The 18,935-nt window shown below is 37.9% G+C and overlaps 1 protein-coding gene across 7 annotated transcripts in view; it reads left to right on the forward strand.

Moving 5' to 3' along the window:
• TENT4A (terminal nucleotidyltransferase 4A) overlaps nucleotides 1–18,935 on the forward strand; it is a 67,223-nt gene that overhangs the window by 11,445 nt on the left and 36,843 nt on the right. For all 7 annotated transcript variants that reach the window (XM_087760320.1, XM_087760354.1, XM_087760346.1 and 4 more), the window contains exons 2-8: nucleotides 4,286–4,409; nucleotides 5,914–5,960; nucleotides 6,901–7,021; nucleotides 8,627–8,734; nucleotides 9,460–9,588; nucleotides 10,676–10,889; nucleotides 17,916–18,042. In XM_087760320.1, the coding sequence (XP_087616446.1) occupies nucleotides 4,286–4,409; nucleotides 5,914–5,960; nucleotides 6,901–7,021; nucleotides 8,627–8,734; nucleotides 9,460–9,588; nucleotides 10,676–10,889; nucleotides 17,916–18,042 (870 nt within the window). The remainder of the gene's footprint in view (nucleotides 1–4,285; nucleotides 4,410–5,913; nucleotides 5,961–6,900; nucleotides 7,022–8,626; nucleotides 8,735–9,459; nucleotides 9,589–10,675; nucleotides 10,890–17,915; nucleotides 18,043–18,935) is intronic.

An 18,935-nucleotide genomic window follows, 5' to 3' on the forward strand; every position in this document is an offset into this window, starting at 1 on the left:
ATGAAGCCAGAAGGAGACTGAGAAAATGGACTCATGCTATATGTTGAAGGAAGTTTGTTTTTTAAAAAACAAGAGTTAAGATGTTACTTAGATCTGCATATACATCACGTGCTGCAAATTGAAATTCTGTTCCTAATGATTAAGATACTATCACAGTCCTGACTTAAGAAGTAACAAGTGTTTATGAAGATCATAGAGGCTACATGGGCAAAATACTTAACTGAAAACTATCCCTGTACTGGCTGGGTGAATATCCCCTTGTGATCTGGTTTTTCAGACATGAAGTTATTCCTTCAGGTAGTAGAGAAGTTGCTCCGAGATGAGTCCTGAGCAGCATACAGAATCTTGTTTTATGTATATCAGCGCTGCTTTTGTGACTGTGTTCCAATAACCTTGTTTGAGCAAAGATGTTTAGAAAAATATAAACTACAGTAACATTAAATTTTAAAAAAACATTATAGTTTTGAGAAGCTTCTTCAGGAGGAAGCCAAAGGGAAAAATGCTTGAAAATGCTGTATTAAGCTGGTGGTGGTGTCGTATGCTGACTGTGAAGGTAGCATTGATTCTTCTCCAGAAGGACATAGACCAGGAAGATGATGTTCTCTGAGAAGCAGAAGCTGTTGCGTTAAGGAGAACTGGAAAGAGCAAACAAAATAGAAGTCTGTTAAGACAGAGGGTTTGAGAACTGGTTTGCTAACCACATTAAAACCTGAAAACCTTGCACATTGGAAGCAAGAAACTTTCCAGAGTCACTAGGGCTCAGAGAGAGATGTGGAAGGGCACCCAGGAAAAGTCAGATCATGTAGCAAAAACTAAGGGAACTAATTGCATTGCTTTTTGTCAGAGAAGGGCTTAAGACACTTCTCCCCAGAACTTTCTTTGATTCCAGGGAACTGTCATTTTAAATTTCAGTAAGGAGTAAATCCATCAGCAGAATAACTGTTGTACAGCCATGTCTGGTAGTATATGCTGAAGAATTCCAGAGGAATTTAACCATGAAACCATGGTGTATGGTTTGAACTTTAAATGATTTTTGATTATCTAGCTCTTGTGCTGTTGTCCCATGCAAACTAAAGCATTAAATGAAGTGCTGCCTTGCCAGTGCAAGGTAGAAAATATGAAGCTAACTTCTTTAAAAGTAGATCAAGGAAGGAAATGTGGACTAGTGATGGGTGGTATTCTTTTGAGTCTTTCATGATATCATTAAGAATTTTGACAGTGTTAATCATCTGAACAGAAACTCAGTGGGGCATTGAAATGAGAGAGTGCTTGTGTGCTTGCTGTTTTTCTGACCTTGCTGACACACTAGGGGCTGCTTTTGAAGGACTGTGCTGTATATGGTAGAGGCCGCAGTGCACAGGGGAATGGAGACCCCTTTTATTCTACTCCTTCCCTAACATGGGATGGCTACTGTAAATGAATTTTTTCAGGAATGTCTGGATCTCCTGGAGTGGTTGGATGGGGTTGATAACCGTAACAAAACAGAACTTATTTGTGTGAGTAAACATAAAGAAAGGGGCTCGTGCATGCTTTCATAAAGGTAGTTGTGTCTCACAGGTCTCATTTTCATGAAGGATTCATTGTTAATCCTTATTCATGCGATTAGTCTGATAACACAGAACTGCTGGAATTTTTCAGAAGAATGCTTCTGAGATTCTTTTTTGAAGACTTTGTAAAAACTGAACAGTTACGGGTTTGTTGGGCTTATGGGTTAACTGCTTAGAAGTAACCAAAGGAAAGAATAAACTATTTACTTTATAATAAGGGAAGGTTACCAGCGAAATTACTCAGGACTGTTGCTTGATATATTCATAAATACCTGGAAGGAAAAAAAGAATGAGAAGAGGATAGAAAAGATAATAGAAAGCTGGAGCTGCCTGCGGACAGTTGCAGTGGGAGTTCATTGTTCATTAGGTTATAAAATTGCTGGTAAAATTAAATTCTAGTAAATATGGAATCATGAATATGAATTAAAATAATTCAGGCTGAATATACCCAGTGGGTGGGCTTTATGTTGGTGGTTATTGCTCAGAAAACACCTTGAAGCTCCTTCATAAATGGTTGCTTTTAAAGAGCAGCTGTATGCTCAGATATCCTCAAATAGCAGTTAGCAGCAATCTTTGCAAAGACATGGACAATAAAATGAAAAAAGGTGTGTGTCCTGCACTGAATAGTGTAATTATGTATTGACTCTGTGTGCATTTCTGGCCACCTGTCACAAAACATGGTGCAACTGAAAACAACCTGAAGAAGGTTAGCAGTGATCAAACTTTGGACCTGCTCCTGTGTAAGGAGAGAAAAACAGATGAGGATTGCTAGCTTGAAAAATTGCTGGTGGATAGAGACAAGTGGATATGAATTGAGAGCCTCAGAAGTGTTACGTTTGGAGATGAACTGTCAGTAATAACTTTTTTCCCCCCAAGAAAAAGAGCATCAGATAGAATCATTAACAGGCAGCAGTTTAAAATAAAGTACTTCTTTATTCTGATGCATACTTAAATTCTCATAGAATGCCATGAATGACAAAAGCATAAATAGACTAAAAAGACTTGGAAAAAATCAGTGGAAGAAAAGTCCTTTGAGCTAATACACATTATGGTTGGGATCCACCTGAAAAGTATGCCAGATTAAGTTACTGGAGGCTTGGGACGATTGCTGCGAGGGAGTTAGATTACTGCTGTGTTCTTGCTTTCACTCTGTATCTGCCTACTGCTGATTTTTATAAGTAGAACAATGGGAAGTCTTTAGTTTGGCCTCACTTCTGTTAGGTGTATTCAGGTATTTTCTTCATTGGTCTTGCCATCTTGGAAAAGGGATAAAAAAGGACACTTTATAGAAACAAAATAAAATAGGAGTGTGTTAGGTTGTGTTTTGTCTTGCTGTGAAGTTTTGAAATCAAGCAGACTCATCAACAAATGGAAATGTTTAGTTGATAAGTCTGCTGTGTAGGTAAATGTTCAATTGTGGATCCAGGCCCAGTTAACAGAAAGGGCAAACAATTCTAAATATGTATGCTTTTTAGAAGTATCTTTGTGCTTTGCTGCTAAAATCTCTTTGTGTATGGAAAGGAATCTTGACACTTAAAAATTGGGCATATGGTCTGTTGGAGGCTATCTGTTAGAGTGGGAATTCTCTAGTAAAATGAATTGCAAAAGTCTCAAGGAAAGAGTTAAGAGTTCTACTAGAGATGTATAAAATTTTCCTTTTGGAAGGCTAAGTATGTTAATCAAGGATTGAACCAGATTTTTTTTTTTAGGACAGTATTTGGATTTCACTACAATGTTGAATTGATATGCTTCTTGAATGAGAGAGAAATCTTAGAAATATGTTAACATCAAAAAGATGGTTTTGTAAAATATCATAGCAGTAGCTATTTGCATTTTTTTGTCTTTGATTGGCATGGCTTGATGCTTTTCCATTGAAAGCAAGCATGACATTAACCTGAAAACTCAAACTGGTCTTTCAAATTTCGCAGCGCGTGTTCTATAGTATCAGGAGATAGGAAACAAAAGGACTTAAAAGGTGTATAAAGATCCAGTGTCAGAACTCCTCATGTAACACTGGTATTAATGTACTTTACACTTGAGAGTATATTTAACACTTCCCACTTTGAGTAGTTCAGTTGGAAGGTCACTTCCTATATGAATGAATGGCTAATAAAGGGCTTGAGTGGTCAACGGAGTCCCTGTTGGTCAAAGTGGACATTTTCACATCAAGGAATACTCAAATGTCCCTTTTATCACCCTTTGCAAAACCCATTAAGGCCAGTGGCCTGTTTCCAAGTCTGTGTAAACTTCCACATACACAGAAGTAAGAACCCCTGGAAGAATAAACCTGCTTGAAGATTTTAATTGTTCTTGTGCTGCTTCACATTTGGACCAATGTGTAGTTTTTAAGACTACGCTTTGTTTTTTAAAGAAAGTCTTTGGGAATCAGGAGTTGAATTTGACCTTTGCTGTTGAACCAATAAGAAGGTTAGTAAATATCTATTAGTGTTTGTGTCCTGTGTCTTTTGACATCTTTAGCATTTAGGTAAAGTGATGAGGGCTGATGTGTAGGTATTGTTGAGATTACTGTGACGTGCGGCCATGAAAATAAAGTATGAATGTATCTATCCCAGATCCCAAACACAGTTTCCCATATGAAAGCCTAACTTGTGGCATTCACCTTTCTTGAAAGTACTGTTGTTTTTGGTTAAATGATGATATTAAATAAAGCCTATGGCCTGTTTGTGTTGAAATTTATTGTAATAATTAAATCGTCATTATGATGCTTTCTCCTTTAGACTACATGAAGAAATAATTGACTTCTATGACTTCATGTCCCCTCGTCCTGAAGAAGCAGCTATGAGAAGAGAAGTGGTGAAAAGGATAGAAACAGTCATCAAAGATCTTTGGCCTACAGCTGATGTGAGTGTGATTTAGGTGTTGATTTGCTTCTCTAGTAAATTGTAGAGCTCAGTTCACTTAACCTTGCTGTTATCTTTGTGTTCTAGAAATGAACAGATAAGACTTCAAACTTAAGGCAATTGACTTAATATCACAGCTCTTCAGTACTTGGCAGTTTATTTTAAAAAGTGGAGGAAATTTAAAACCTAGATTTCGGGTTAATGAAGGCCACTGATATTTTTTCATTTTGAGAACTGGGGATGTGAAGAACTGTCCACTTTAAGAAGTGTGTTTCTTAAAGTAAAAGCTTATTAAACTGATTGTCTCTTCATAACTTCATTTTGAATATTAAAGTGAGAGTGACTACCTATGTATCTATTTCTGCAAGGAGTCCTGAGTCTGTGGATATTTGTAAATACAAACATTTTACAAAATAAACAGTTAAAACCCATGGGTTTTTTGTAGTCTTCACAAATTTGACCTTCACTTTAGCCCTGCTTTAGTGAGAAAATTGGATGTGACTTCCTGAGATAGCTTGCAACCAAAGTTGCATTTTCAAACCCTTTATTACTCAAAGAGTAAGTTTCCTCCAAACAAAAAACATCCAAAAGGAATGTAATGTAAACTGTATCTCTAGCATCACCTTTCTAGTTACCAGATAGTAATGTTGTCATTAACAAGCAGAGAAGCATTTCAGACTGCTGTGACTTCATAGCGTTCCATGACAGAGTGAGGGCTGTGGCCACGGTACTGAGCTAAAGATACTGTAAAGCTCATCTACTTCATCCTCACCTATGATTTTCCTCAGTAATAACATTTTTCTAGTTTGTGGGAACAGATACAAACACTGAAATGGCCCAGTGTTGCGCAGCCTTTTCATAGGTCACTTGAAAGAGGTGAACTTCTAAATTGTGCTCTGCTATAGCAGAGGGGGAAGAACATCTCAATTCTCTAGATTGGGGGCATACTAAAAATATTTGATGTGGATGGTGAATGTCTCTTCAGCATGCCTTCTTTTCCACACACAAACACCTACCACAATTTCATAGTAATCCTTACAGTAAAATCTGGAGTATTCATGTTTATCTGAATTACATGTTTAGATGTACTTGCTGTTTTTTAAACCTAAAAATTTGGATAGATGTTTCCCTTAAACTCTTCCAATTTCAGTAAAGCTGTCTTATGAGGAAAGAAGGGAGCAGGAAGGAAGGAAATCTGTAACAGCTTATACTTCTGTCGAACTGGAAATAAATAGTGAAAAAGACTTGTTTCAAAAGTTTGTGCTCTGCTGCTAGCAAGATTGGTAGTTGTTTCATGGTAAAAAACCCCAATTTCCTCTAAAGTTGTATCTAGAAGAGAAAGTGTATTTGTACAGGCTTACCAAACTATGTAGTAAAATAAGTTCAATAACTTTTTTACTGGGCTATATCCTTAACAGGTCCAAAAAACTCTTAAGTCTTGTGAAAATAAAATGAAGTGAGCATTCATAATTACAAGATATTTCACTGGTGTGGGTTTTTTTCAGGTCCAGATATTTGGCAGCTTTAGTACAGGGCTTTATCTTCCAACTAGGTAAGTAATAATTTACTTTTTATATAAAAGCTTGTCTTCCTTTAGAGTAATGGTAAATTTCAAAGGGGAATTTAGACTGGAATGTGTAAACCTATCAGTAGGTTTACTTTCAGTAAAATTCTTGCCTAATGTCCCATGTGACAAAGGGAAGAGTTTTTGAACTTACAGATTTGAGGTAAGTATTTGATATATCATTGTACTGCTTTAGGGACTTACTGAGCCTTTGGTGAATTACCTTTTCCTCCTTGTGTCTGGGGTTAGTCTTTGGCTCTTTGTTTTCAAGATACAGTGAAACAATGTTTAGTATTTCCTGTGTAAAGATTGTGTTTTGTTAAATAATGTGACTTACTGAGTGTGTGTCACTTTGCACAGAGTTACTGTGCAAAGTCAGAGGAGTCATCGCAGCTGTGTTTTCCTATTTTTTTGGAAAGCAAAATGTCTTTAATTCAGTGTCTTATATCACTTAATGGTTCAATAGGTGAATGCGGAAAATCTGTGTAGCTATGTCTTAAAGACTATGTTGTCTTTCCATCAATTAAATTTTCAGTAGGAAAGCACTGGAAGTTTCATTTCTATGAATAACAATCACTGATAAAAAATGTTTGGACTATTAACATGCCTGTTAACATGGGTAGGTGAGGGATGGGATTGGGCTGTGGAGGTCAGAGGGGAGGGAGCAAGAAAGGTAAAAGGGAGACGAGCTCAAAGAACTCTAACTGGAAGCAAGAAACTAGAATGCTACTTTGGGTCCTAAAGCGCACTAGACCATTTCTTACTTAACATTGCTAAAGGAAGCCTATTGGCAACCTAGATTAAAAGTTGCAAAATGCAAAATGGTCACCCTGGAGGACTTGTAATATGTAGAATGCCAATTTTACCATTTTCTTCAGTGATTATGCTTTAGACTTAATGGATCTCATGCTGTCATCTTTTTGTCTAGTGATATTGATCTAGTTGTTTTTGGGAAATGGGAACGGCCCCCTTTACAGCTGCTGGAGCAAGCACTGAGGAAACACAATGTGGCTGAGCCGTATTCCATTAAAGTACTTGATAAAGCTACGGTAAGTAATAGTCTTTGGAATACCGAACTGAAAAGCTTTCAGACCCCTTAAGCTGTTGGTGATAAGTAGTGTTCTTAATTCATGAAGCAAATGATATTGTCTTAAGCACAATATTTTGCTCTGTCTGTGCAAGATTTTAGTAGAATCTGGATGTGCTTAGCAATAGCACACAGTTTTTTACATGGACAATGCTAATTCTGTGTACTGTATTTGCTGGAAGGCCGTACTTTATGCTTATATTGTCAATAAAGATTTGAAAGTCACTATTTGCAAAATATCTGGTAAAATAAGTTAACTATTTGTATAATGTTTTTCCACTGACCTTCGAGAGGACTTTGTTTAGCCAGGGGCCAGTAACTAGAGCTGACTAGCTTGAAACCCTGATTTTTCAGGTTGTCTTGTTTCTGGTGGCATAGTAAAGTGTTCCAAACCTAACATTTGTTTTTCCCTTCCAAAATATGCTGCTTAAGAGCTTTGTCATTTGTGAAACTGATGTGTAGTATTTCTTGCATTGGTCTTGTAACCCTAATGGATCACATTGAATATGCTTATGAGAACTTATGTTTGAGAATGCTGTTACTGAGCAAGTGGTGTTTTCTCCAGGAGACTAAGCAAAGTCTTACTTCTATTAGTCCAAACTTCTATTAGCAAGCTGTTACATTTTGTGGTCTCTGAAATAGGGTGACTGTTTTAGGTCCAGAAGATTTCTATGGCTTCTGTTGGAGTAGCAGTACATAACAGTAGCTCTGGTGATCTTTGGTTTACCTGAGAATGAGTCGGATTTACAGAATCAGTGATGGAAAATGGCACTAGGCTAGGCTTATCAATTTTACTAGCCTTTCTTATTTTATTCCCTCTGCTGTCGGTATAAAATGATGCTATACTTCTGCTCTTTTTTGTTTTCCATTTCAGATTAAAAATGCAAGAAGTTCAATTTAAAATAAATGTTATCAGCTGAAGTTTAGGTTATGATTGTAAGATGGTTTTGTAGGATACTGCCTTCACGGTGGTGGTGTGAGACTGAACTATGTATTCAGTTCTATAATAATTTATTGCTGCCAGAAGAGGAAGTACTGCTACTCCTGCTTTGCTTTTATCCATTCTGACTTTTGTTTGACTCTGCAGTGAACCAGTTCAGCTTGATAAACCAACAGACAGTGCTTTATTTTTTTTTCTGCTAGGCTAGTCTTCTGTCAGTTTAGCAAGTGAACGGTGCAGTGGGTCAGATGAATACAGTTCCCACAGGTTATGAGTAGAATGTCTCCTGTTAACAGCAGGGAGTCATTAAATTAAGTAAATTTAGTTGTCTTACAAAACTCAGATACTGCAGCTATGAAGGCAGATATCTAATAGTTGTGGGAGAGTACAAGAGCGATCATAAGTTAATGTGATCATACATGCCTGTGTTTTTAATCACCTCACTAAAAATTGTTTGCTTGTCAGTCAAGTTAGAATTGTTATCTTTTCTCAAAAACACGTTTCCTTGTATTGATAGTTGCATTCATTTGAACTGATAGTATCCATGTGTCTTAAGTGAGCAAGCTGGAGAACAGCACCAGTGTTGCATTTCTGGGGATTCATAAAACCTTGTTTTAATCTTTTTAGGTACCAATAATAAAACTTACTGACCAGGAGACAGAAGTGAAAGTTGACATCAGTTTTAATGTAGAAACTGGTGTGAAGGCAGCTCGATTTATCAAGGAATACATGAAGGTATCAGCCATATAATGAATGTTATACTGCTTACCAAGGATGTGTAGATGCCTAGCTAACCTTTTTTTGGTATGGCTTAAGACTTTTGAAAATGCATTGCTGAAGGCTATTTTCATTAATACTAATTAAACATGGATATTTTAAATTATTTTCTACTGGTATCTATTCAGTCTTGCCTTCATGTGCTAGGTGTTTGTGTGGATAAACCTGTACACTAAACGGACTTCTACAATCATATCTAGATCTGCAGATAGGTACTAAATTTTGCTTCTAAAGCAAGTCTGTTCAAGTTTTGCTTACCTTGAATTTAAGTGATGCTATATTGTGAATGCTATCTTGCTAAACAATGTCTAAAAACAATTCTTCTGTAGCTACATATTTAAAATCAAGTTTACTTTTATGCTCTGCAGTAAAAGCACTGTTTAGATGGAAAGCTTTGACTATAATGAGTGACACTAGCATTCAAAGAAGGATATAAAAATCTTTCCTATGGCGGGGGGGATGAATTTGATATGTAAGTTTGATCAAATAAGAGTGAAGTCTATTAATCTGTTTCTAGAATTAAAAAAATGCATGTTTTGGTTCTTCCTGTGGAAACACTTTATAGCACGCTACTGAATAACATTTTTGTATTGGAAGATGTATCTTTGTGTTGAGATTGTGTAGTTCTTTCTTTGTTTTGGAATGTTGACGTTGTCATTGATAAGACTCATTTTACTTTGCAGAAATATTCTTTGCTGCCTTACTTGATTTTAGTATTAAAACAGTTCCTCCTTCAGAGGGACTTGAATGAAGTTTTTACTGGTGGAATTAGCTCTTACAGCCTAATTTTAATGGCAATTAGTTTCCTGCAGGTAAGTCTGTTCCTTAGTTGTTTGTGTTCTTTAAAATATTTTGGTTTCTGTACTTATGCCCTGTTATGGTGCTGTTTCTTTAGACTCCCCTAGTGATGCACAGCTTTACAGTTACGGCTCTAGGTGTTTTGATCATTGGCAGCTTCTATGGATGACCTCTCAAACCTCTAAGAACTTCTGTTCACTGTGTGAACTGAAACAGCAGCAGGAGCCTTGTGAACAGCATAGAGGCTGTGCATTGCTTTCTATACCAGGGCCTGTGGTGTGGATTCTGGTTCCTGAGCAGCCTGCTCTAGTACCTGAGTCAACTTACTGGTGTTTTGTAAATCTGCCAGGATGCAGTTTAAGCCTGTTGCTTTCTAGACTACTGCTAATGAATGTGCAGAGTAGTTGATTGCAGTGTTTATTAAAATTATGAAATCAGTCAAGCTGTTTTTTAATTATATGTAGGTTAGGTTTTGACGTACTTAAAACTGGTAGAGATTGTAGGTAACTGATGAAATAGCTAATGAGTTATAACTTCTTCCAATACATTTTTGTGACAGTAAGCTTGTACGAGTATGATGAGGTATAATGTTAGCATCTCTCAGCAGCTGTGATAATGGAAAAACATAAGTATTCTGCTGCTGTTAATGATTAATTGAAATGTTAGTGTAGATTTTACATACAGCATATAATATGGGGAGATTGAGAAAAGAACTGTATTTCAATTGGGGTAAATAGATTCCCACCCTGCATCCGAAAACATTAAGACCGATGGAGTTTCTGTGAAAAATCAAGTATTACTGGTACTAAGCCGTAATGTAGTATGCAGTACTTCTTTATTGCTTTTGGCTTAGGGAAGAGAATTTACTAATCCTCACAAAGCTGAAAGGGGAGGGAAGAAAGAATTCCTTGGCTTCCAGATACTGCTGAAGTGCTGCCCCCTCTTGGTTATGTGAAAGTAGTTTAAGTACATGAAGAATTAATGACTGAATTCACTTGTGTAAAGAGATTATACTCAGCTGTTTAAATGAGAGCTTTTTGTTGCACTGTGTTATGGTCTGAAAAGCATTAATTTTTAATAATTAACTGTTCTGTGTCATAGCTGCATCCAAGAATTGATGCCAGAAGAGCTGATGAAAACCTTGGAATGCTTCTGATAGAATTTTTTGAACTCTATGGAAGGAATTTTAACTACTTGAAAACTGGTATTAGAATAAAAAATGGAGGTGCCTATATTGCCAAAGAAGAAATCATGAAAGTCATGACTAATGGATACAGACCATCCATGCTATGTATTGAAGATCCTCTCCTGCCTGGTAAGATTGTACACTTCTTGCAAAATTCTGCAACTCTGGCTCAACTTGTGCTCTCACAGCTTTAGGGACTCTAACATAAGTCTCTCAAATGAGTTAAGAAGCTGCACTGAGAAGAGACTGTTGCTGCTGTCGAGGTCCAGTTATGGAGATGGGCTAAGGGATAAGGACCTGAAGTCTCCCAAGATTCATAGCCTGAGTAAATTGGATTGCACGCAAACAGTGCAGATACATAATGCATTGGAGATTCAGAACTGTGTTGAGTGTATAATAAGATTCTCTAACAGTGCTGAGGGGTAGTGAAAGAAAGGTCCAGGAAACCCTGAAAGGGGGTTTGTTAGTAGGAGCAGCTCTCTGTTGTTCATTATGAGAGAATGAGAATGGAAGGTGTAGCTTTTCCCGCCATGGTCCGTGGTGCCATACTTCAGATAAATTGTACCATATGGGAAAGAAATGCCCCAAATGAGGCACCTGTCCTGCAGGGTGGTGCAGTAAAGACTGCACAGAAACATGAGTGTATATCCATGAACATGTAGCAAGGGAGCATCTGTATTACGGTGTTGGTGTGAAGAGTGGTTTGCATAACTGGCTTCTGTGCTGCACAGGGACCTTTAGAGAATGCCAGTTATAGTTGCATGTACTTTTGAAAGTAACTAACTTAAAATATTTTTTTTTCTTTAAGATTTGGTTTTGATTCAGTAACCTTTGAAGTAATCAAGATTAATTTTGGCTGAGCTTCTGAAAAAAAATTCCCGCTTTATAGTACTCAGTTTGGATTCTATTTAGACTGTCACAAGTAGCTGAAATTCCAAAACAGCTTTTTAATAAAGTCAATTTTCAGTTAATTTGGACTTCAGCATTAGTATTTCTAGAATGTAATTGGCACTCAAACTCCATACTGTCACGTCTTGTGGGTAGACTGCTTATGTACAGCACTTCTAAAGCAAATACCATGGATCAGGAGCTGAAGTCTGGCACCTTTGTAAATACTCGATACGCTGAATGTTCGTAGTTCTCTACAACAGGTTGCAAGCTAAGATACTCATTTGTCTAACCACATCTCTGATATGTTTGTAGCTCTGAGTTTGTCCATGGTGACTCTTGCACTTGGCCAGGCATAGGTGTGATTTTGCAGAACTTTCATTGCGTTATTGAGATTTCCTTCAGTAGCTGAATTTTTTTACTTTGACTCTTCAGAGAAGAGAAGAAAAATAAATTGCAAGTCCAGTAGGGGCTCTGAACTGTTCCTCCTAGCATAAATCTTGCAAAAGCAAAGAACTGTAGTTTAGAAGAAAGATATCTAGTTACATGCTGTCAAAGAGTTGATAAGAATTAAATTTTAGAGGAGGTTATGTGGGCTGACAGAATGTATTCTTACAGGAGAGAAAGTGTTTTAGCAAGGCAAATGAAAGCTGACAATAACTTGAAGTTATCTGACCACTATGTCCCATAGGGATATTTTCTGGTGGCTACTGCAGAGCTTCAGAACTTGCCTGATGGAACTAGGAGGAAAATTATATAGAACATATAGGATGGCTCTTTGAATTGGATCTCATGAATACAGCCTCCTTAGATCTAGACTTAATCACATATTCCTACAGTATCTGAAAGTACCTGTCATGTATGTAGATAATGTCTAGAATTCTGTTAATTAGTTTAGTTTTGTTACTGCTTGTGTCCCAGTAAAAAAACCTTTTGCAAGGGTTCAGGTCCTTGCCCAGTTGACAAGTCATGGTCTCTGCTTGATTAGTTTGTGTTCAGATCCACTCAGTGTCTAAGTCCATGAGGGTCAGTACGAGTACTGTGGAGGAGATGGGAAGAAGTATTTTGGTAAAGAGTGGACACAGATGTTTCTTGACTTACTCTGCAGCAGTTTATGCTAAATTTTTTCCATCAAACCTGTTCTTGCACTGTATGCACAAGTTTTACATCTTTTTTTTTTGTGGTCCTTTTTTAGCCTGATCACATCTTTCTCTAAAGTTCTGGTTAAGCCTTGGAAGAAGACTTCAAAAGATGACTTCTTAATCCAGAAATCAGACAAAAAGTAGAGGAATGAAAAAAAGCCTTTCAGTTTCTCAAGATTATCCACGTAGTGTAAAAGTCCCTCCTATGAGTCTATACGCTAGTTCAGCAACAGGATGCTGAAAGGTATAATTCGTAAGAATAAGTTAGATAGTCTTGTAGGGGACAGGATTAAGTTCAGTAGGATTAGTTCTTTTAATTGGAGGAACTGTTTTTTTCTTCAGTGTGAAATGGTGATGTCTGGCTAACAGATAAATGATGTCATCAGAAGGATATGATCAGTTCTACCTGCTCAGTGTTTTCTGTTAGTTCCTAGATTTGGAAGGCACAGGCATCAACCTGTTGTGTTGCTGGTTTTGTGGGTTTTACTCAGATTCTCCTGGGTGCTGTAGGGTTTCCTCTGAGATTCTCCAAGACTGATTATTGGGTGCTAGAGGATTATAAATTCTGTGATTTGAGAACCAAGATTCCAACAAAGATGTTAGGAGTCTACAGCTGAAATGGGAAGTATGTTGAAATTTGGATTTGAGGTGTCAGACTAATCTAGCCAGTGATGCATTTTAAAGTAGTAGTTTATACTTGATCTTCATACATAGCCTAAGATTCTTCACCTTGAGTTAGTATCCTAGGACAGGGTAATGAGATGAAAGTCTTTCCCTTAGCATCATTCAAAGAAGGGGTTTTCTATAAACATCTTATACCTGCCACCATTTCAGTTTCTCAAAGTATTTGTCCTTTCTTTGATGTGTAAAAAGTGAAAGCATTCATTTAGGAGAACTGTGAAGCCAGGCACTCAGAAGTCTGTTCACAGGAACATGTTGGAGCAGGGTCAATGACATCATCCTAAAGAGGTTTGTGCAGAGTTGGTCAAGCAGTATCTTGTCTTGGAAGATAAGACTCTGGTTGCAAGTGACAAATCTTTAATCTGTGGTTGCAAAACAAACTTGGCATTTATTCAGCAGATTGTTAGGGAAGCTTATTATTTTATGCCTTTGTGAATCAGGTGATTATCAAGGTCCTTCAGTCACTTCTGATGCTAAGAACAGGAATGGTTTTGATCTTGGTTCAGATTGGCAGTGGCAAGAGTAGTTAAATCACAGTTTAAGACTTGGAGTTCCACCTGCGCTGCTCTCTTCATGAGAAAGGTTGTTCTTCACTCTGAATTGCTATGGGTGCTAACAAAAGCTCTAAACCTTAAATTCATTGCATTTCTTTGAAAAGAGGCTCTAACTTGCAGGACTAATTATGCTTCACGCTGCTTGCTTCTGCATCTTGATAGGTCACAAATACAGGAAGTAATTAGATTTGAGATTGGCAACAACTATTGGGATTACATGTTGTAGCCTCAGTGGCTGCCCAAAGTTATTCATTGCAGCTTTTCAATATCTGCTGTTTGTCATGACAACCTGCAAATATGTGTGTGTGTATAAAATATAGGCATTTATAAAAATACACTGTTGTGGTTTAACCCCAGCCAGCAACTAAGCACCACACAGCTGCTTGCTCACTCCCCTCTGCCCTGGTGGGATGGGGGGAGAGAATTGGAAGGGTAAAGGTGGGAAAACTTCTGGGTTGAGATAAGAATAGTTTAGTAATTGAAGTAAAATAAAATAGAAGAGGGGGAGTGGTAGTTAGTAGTAGTAGTAATAATGATGATGATAATATAATAGTATAATATACAAAGCAAGCGATGCACAATGCAATTGCTCACCACCTGCTGAGTGATGCCCAGCCAGTCCCCAAGCAGTGATCACTGCCCCCTGGCCAACTCCCCGCAGTTTATACACTGAGCATGACGCCATACGGTACGGCATAGCTCTTTGGCCGGTCTGGGTCAGCTATCCTGGCTGTGCTCCCTCCCAGCTTCTTGCTGGCAGGGCAGGGGAAGCTGAAAAGTCCTTGACTAGTGTAAGCACTACTTAACACACTGATGTTTTAGTTGTTGCTATCAACATTATTCTCATCCTAAATTCAAAACACAGCACTATACCAGCTACTAGGAAGAAAATTAACTCTAGCCCAGCTGAAACCAGGACATAGACAAATACATTGAAGTCAACATCTGAAAGAACCCCTTTAAGGCTGAATGTTGCGAAAAGGTACTTGCTAATAATAGCTTAACATAAATGGATCTGCTTCAGTCCTAGCTCGTGGTCTTACCTTTACCTTTCCACGCCATGTTCTTAGAACTGCTTCAGGTAATGGAAGGTTACCTGATGGAGTGGTAATACTGATAGCGAGTGATGGAAATCTGACGTGCTCCTTTAGGGATGAAGGCTTTGTAAGAAAGAATGAGGATTGAATTATACATGAAATCACACACCATTGTTATCTACTAATGTACATCTGAGGATTGAAGTCTGTATTATTTTTTTAAAGAGTGAGAGCGTTTGGGTTACGTGCTTTAACTGCTCAGTCTGTAGATTGTGACAAAAGGAGGATGCTCAGGTATGTAAGACGTGATCTGCTAGTGAGAATAATCTCTCAGAAGAAAATCTACTCAGGACAGCAAATGCAAATATGTGATCTTCTGGCTTCTTTAATATATTGCTTTCTGGATTGGGTAGGGCCACTTCTATACAGACTTGACTGGTACAGTAGCTTGCGTAGTAGCTTTGGCTTCCATACCTGCTTTTCAGCTGCAGTGCAAGTGAGAAGCTCTGCAGACTGTATAATTGAATAAGACATGTTTATTCAGACATTTTTATGAACTAATTACAGGTCCAGAATGAGGCAATCCAGGAACCTAGGCATGCTATGGCATGAGCTATCCTGCCTCTGTTCTCAAATCTGCTTCAATCAAGACTCATACACAACTTCGTTGGTGGTTTAAACTAAACTGCCTGAGTTTGCCGTAAGTGGATTAGGGAAGGTTTATGACTTTTTTTGCTGGCACAACAGTGGAGGTGACAACAACTGACAAAAGGAGTAACCAACAGTTTGTAGCAGCAGTGTCTTCATTTTAGTGTAACTCCATGCAGGATGCATGTCAAATGTAGCTGCCTTAGCAGCAGACTAGACTAAACGAATGCAATTTTGTTTGAGTGTGTATTCTTAACTCCTGTTGTGTGAATTTATAGAATCATTTAGGTTGGAAAAGACCCTTAAGATTGAGTCCAACCATAGATGGGCTCAAATTTAGTGGTAGGTGCAATTGTGTGTGTTTAGCCACTTGTATATATTCCATTTCTGTGCTGCTTCCCAATTTAATTCTCTTTTGTATATATGCTTAGCATGTCATTATGTGGAAGGTGGCATTGTTGCAGGAGACAACAATGCATCCTGCGCCTGGAAAACCTGTATTGAATTAATCATTGTTTTTCTAATAGAATGAACATTTATGTGTTCTGTTTTCTTGACCACTGAAATACCTTGGTCTGTATTCAGGTGCCTTTGGACTCAGTCCTTTCTGAAGTCCTCTGCTACTTTGTAGTGCAGCTCTGAACTTAATTACAGTGTGTTTCTTCCTAGATTGACTGTCCTAGGCCCACATTGGTCTCTGCTTCTACTTCAGGATAGAGTCCAATTGCAAATATGCCATTTAGAGAGGCTTCTGTAATTTTGAGCCCAGTAGCTGCTGGATACTGCAGTGGTGCATTCAGAACAAGATACTCAGTTACTTCAGTAAACAGGAAGTATTTCTTGATCAGTTTTTATTTGACCATATAAATTACTGAAGAAATTCTGTGTTCCCAAGATGCTCTTATGTTCCCAGTCTGTTTTCATTGATTATGCTTTTTTGTTAAAGTGGCATTATGGTTGGAGAATCTTGAAGGACTAAAATGTGTTGTCAAGTAGTAAAGCGAAGGCTGTTGTTTTGTTTTTCTTTTTCCCCCTGGATGGCAGACCTCAGCATGTTTGTCTATAACGACTTGCTGGACAAAATACTTTGAGTGAAGGTTCCTCTAAAGTCTAATGCGGCCTCATTGGATTCAGTCCTTGCAAGGATAGATTCTGTCCTTTACGCATCAATTTTCAAAGCAGATTTTTTGTTAAAACCTGTTCATGGGCTCTCATCTGATTTTCAAGCTTAAAAGAAACATGTTTAGTGTTTTGTCCCTTTCCAGTGTTCTCACAGCATTTCAAGCATCATTCTGAAGAAGGGAACCTTTTACTGTAAGCAGCTTTCTACCCACTCAAGACGTAGTCTGTATTTTAGACATAAAATTTGAAGGAAGTTTTCTTTGTTTCTTGAACTGAGTGGTGACTGTGAACCTTTGGTGTCTGGTGCCAAATATATCTACCAAAAAAACCCAAATGTTTCTTCTTGCTAGTAATAGCAAGACCTTTCCAGGTGTCAAATGGGAGACCAATGCTTGTACATTGTCACCGATACAGAAGCTTTAGCATGTTCTTAACTTCTGCAGTTCCTCACACATGGCACTGGATTTGGAAGGAGTTCTGCTATAAATGTCACTCATGCTTAGAGGGGCAGTCAAGAAGTGCCACTAACTTGATCAGAAAACAATGCTGTACAAACTTCTGGAATCCTCTATGATAGATTTTGACAAACTGGTTTATCCTGTGGAGATAAATAATCTGTATGAGCTGGTTTATTAATCTGTAGTTTTGATAAGGTTAAGTAGGGGTTGATGTAAGTATACCTGGCCCTATGAAGATAATGTGGTTGCACAAGTGGAATTTTAAGCTGAATTTGGCCTGCAGAAACTCTACTGGTAAGTGAGACATGCTTTAAGCTTGGTAGGTTCCCTCTTAAAAGACAGCTATAAGAGCTTTAAGCTGATCTCTATTCTCTGTTTCTTTCAGGCGCTGGTACATTGGTATTTTAAAAGTGGTAAATTGAATGCATGATGTTAAGTGTCATTCCTAAGGTTAGCGTCTTTCATTGAGATGGGCACGCTTAGTTGTTCCTGATATGAGTAGGTTGGCTAACGAGTTTAAGCAGAGTTAAACTGTATTGTTAAGGCTTCTGAGCTTTAAGTATGAATAATTTTCTCGTTACTGATATTAAAAAAAGATGATCTGATGACTGTCACATTATTTCAGGAAACGACGTTGGCAGAAGTTCTTACGGTGCCATGCAAGTGAAACAAGTTTTTGATTATGCCTACATTGTTCTTAGCCATGCAGTATCACCACTTGCAAGATCATATCCAAATAGAGATTCTGAGAGGTAATAAGTCCACTTTTTGCATATCCATTTGTCTGTGTAATCAATTAGGAATGTTTGGGTCTAAATCAAAGGAATATTGTTATTTATTGTTTAAATGCGGCTGTATTGAAATCTGCCGAGAAATTTAGGCTGCCCAGTGGTATGCGACTGTAATACCTCAATGTGCAGCGTTGAAATGAAGACAGCATGACAAAACCCAGGATGAGTCCAACGTGAGGTTCTCTTAGTGTGGAAGGGAGCCAGAAGATAATTGGTCTTTCCTCAAACATTCTGCTTAGAGTATTTCAAAGGAAGGTCTGCTGGTTTAATGTTTGGTGTGATGTATGTCTGTACTATGGCAGAAAGAGATGCGTGTGATCAAATTGCTTGTTTAGACACAAAACTAGACAACAAGGCTAGAAATTTCTCTAGTTCTTTAATACATGCTCCCATAAGCTGTTTTAAAAAGCTTGATATGTAATTAAGCTATTAAAAGAATCAGTTCAGTTTGGCTGTAATGTCAGAACTGCCATTAAAACTAGCATACTTCTAGATGTGCCATTTTTAATGCTGTTCTTAATGTCTTTCATAGAGATACTGTACAGCTAGTACTTTCTCAGCTCTCCCCTTTGCAAGTGTTCTGTTTCTTGAAAGGGAGAGGAGAAAAAAAATGAAGGGATGTCAGCCATATTGTATTTTCATTCACGTATCTGCTCTAGCAACTGTTATTCTAACCCTCAGTACAAATTGGGGCTAGATCAGAGGACGTCTCTTCTCTGAGACTTCTCTAGAATCCCAATGGCTTTGAGCTCCCCCACTGATCACAAGGAGCAATGGCTGTAACAAGTCACATAAACCATCTAGATATAATTCCAAATTCTAGTCAAGCTGTTAACTTCCAGCATTAACGTCAT

The sequence above is a fragment of the Nipponia nippon genome, unplaced genomic scaffold (assembly GCF_047370975.1).
Source record: "Nipponia nippon isolate SJK-2023a ecotype South Korea unplaced genomic scaffold, ASM4737097v1 scaffold_1, whole genome shotgun sequence".
Lineage (NCBI taxonomy): Eukaryota > Metazoa > Chordata > Aves > Pelecaniformes > Threskiornithidae > Nipponia > Nipponia nippon.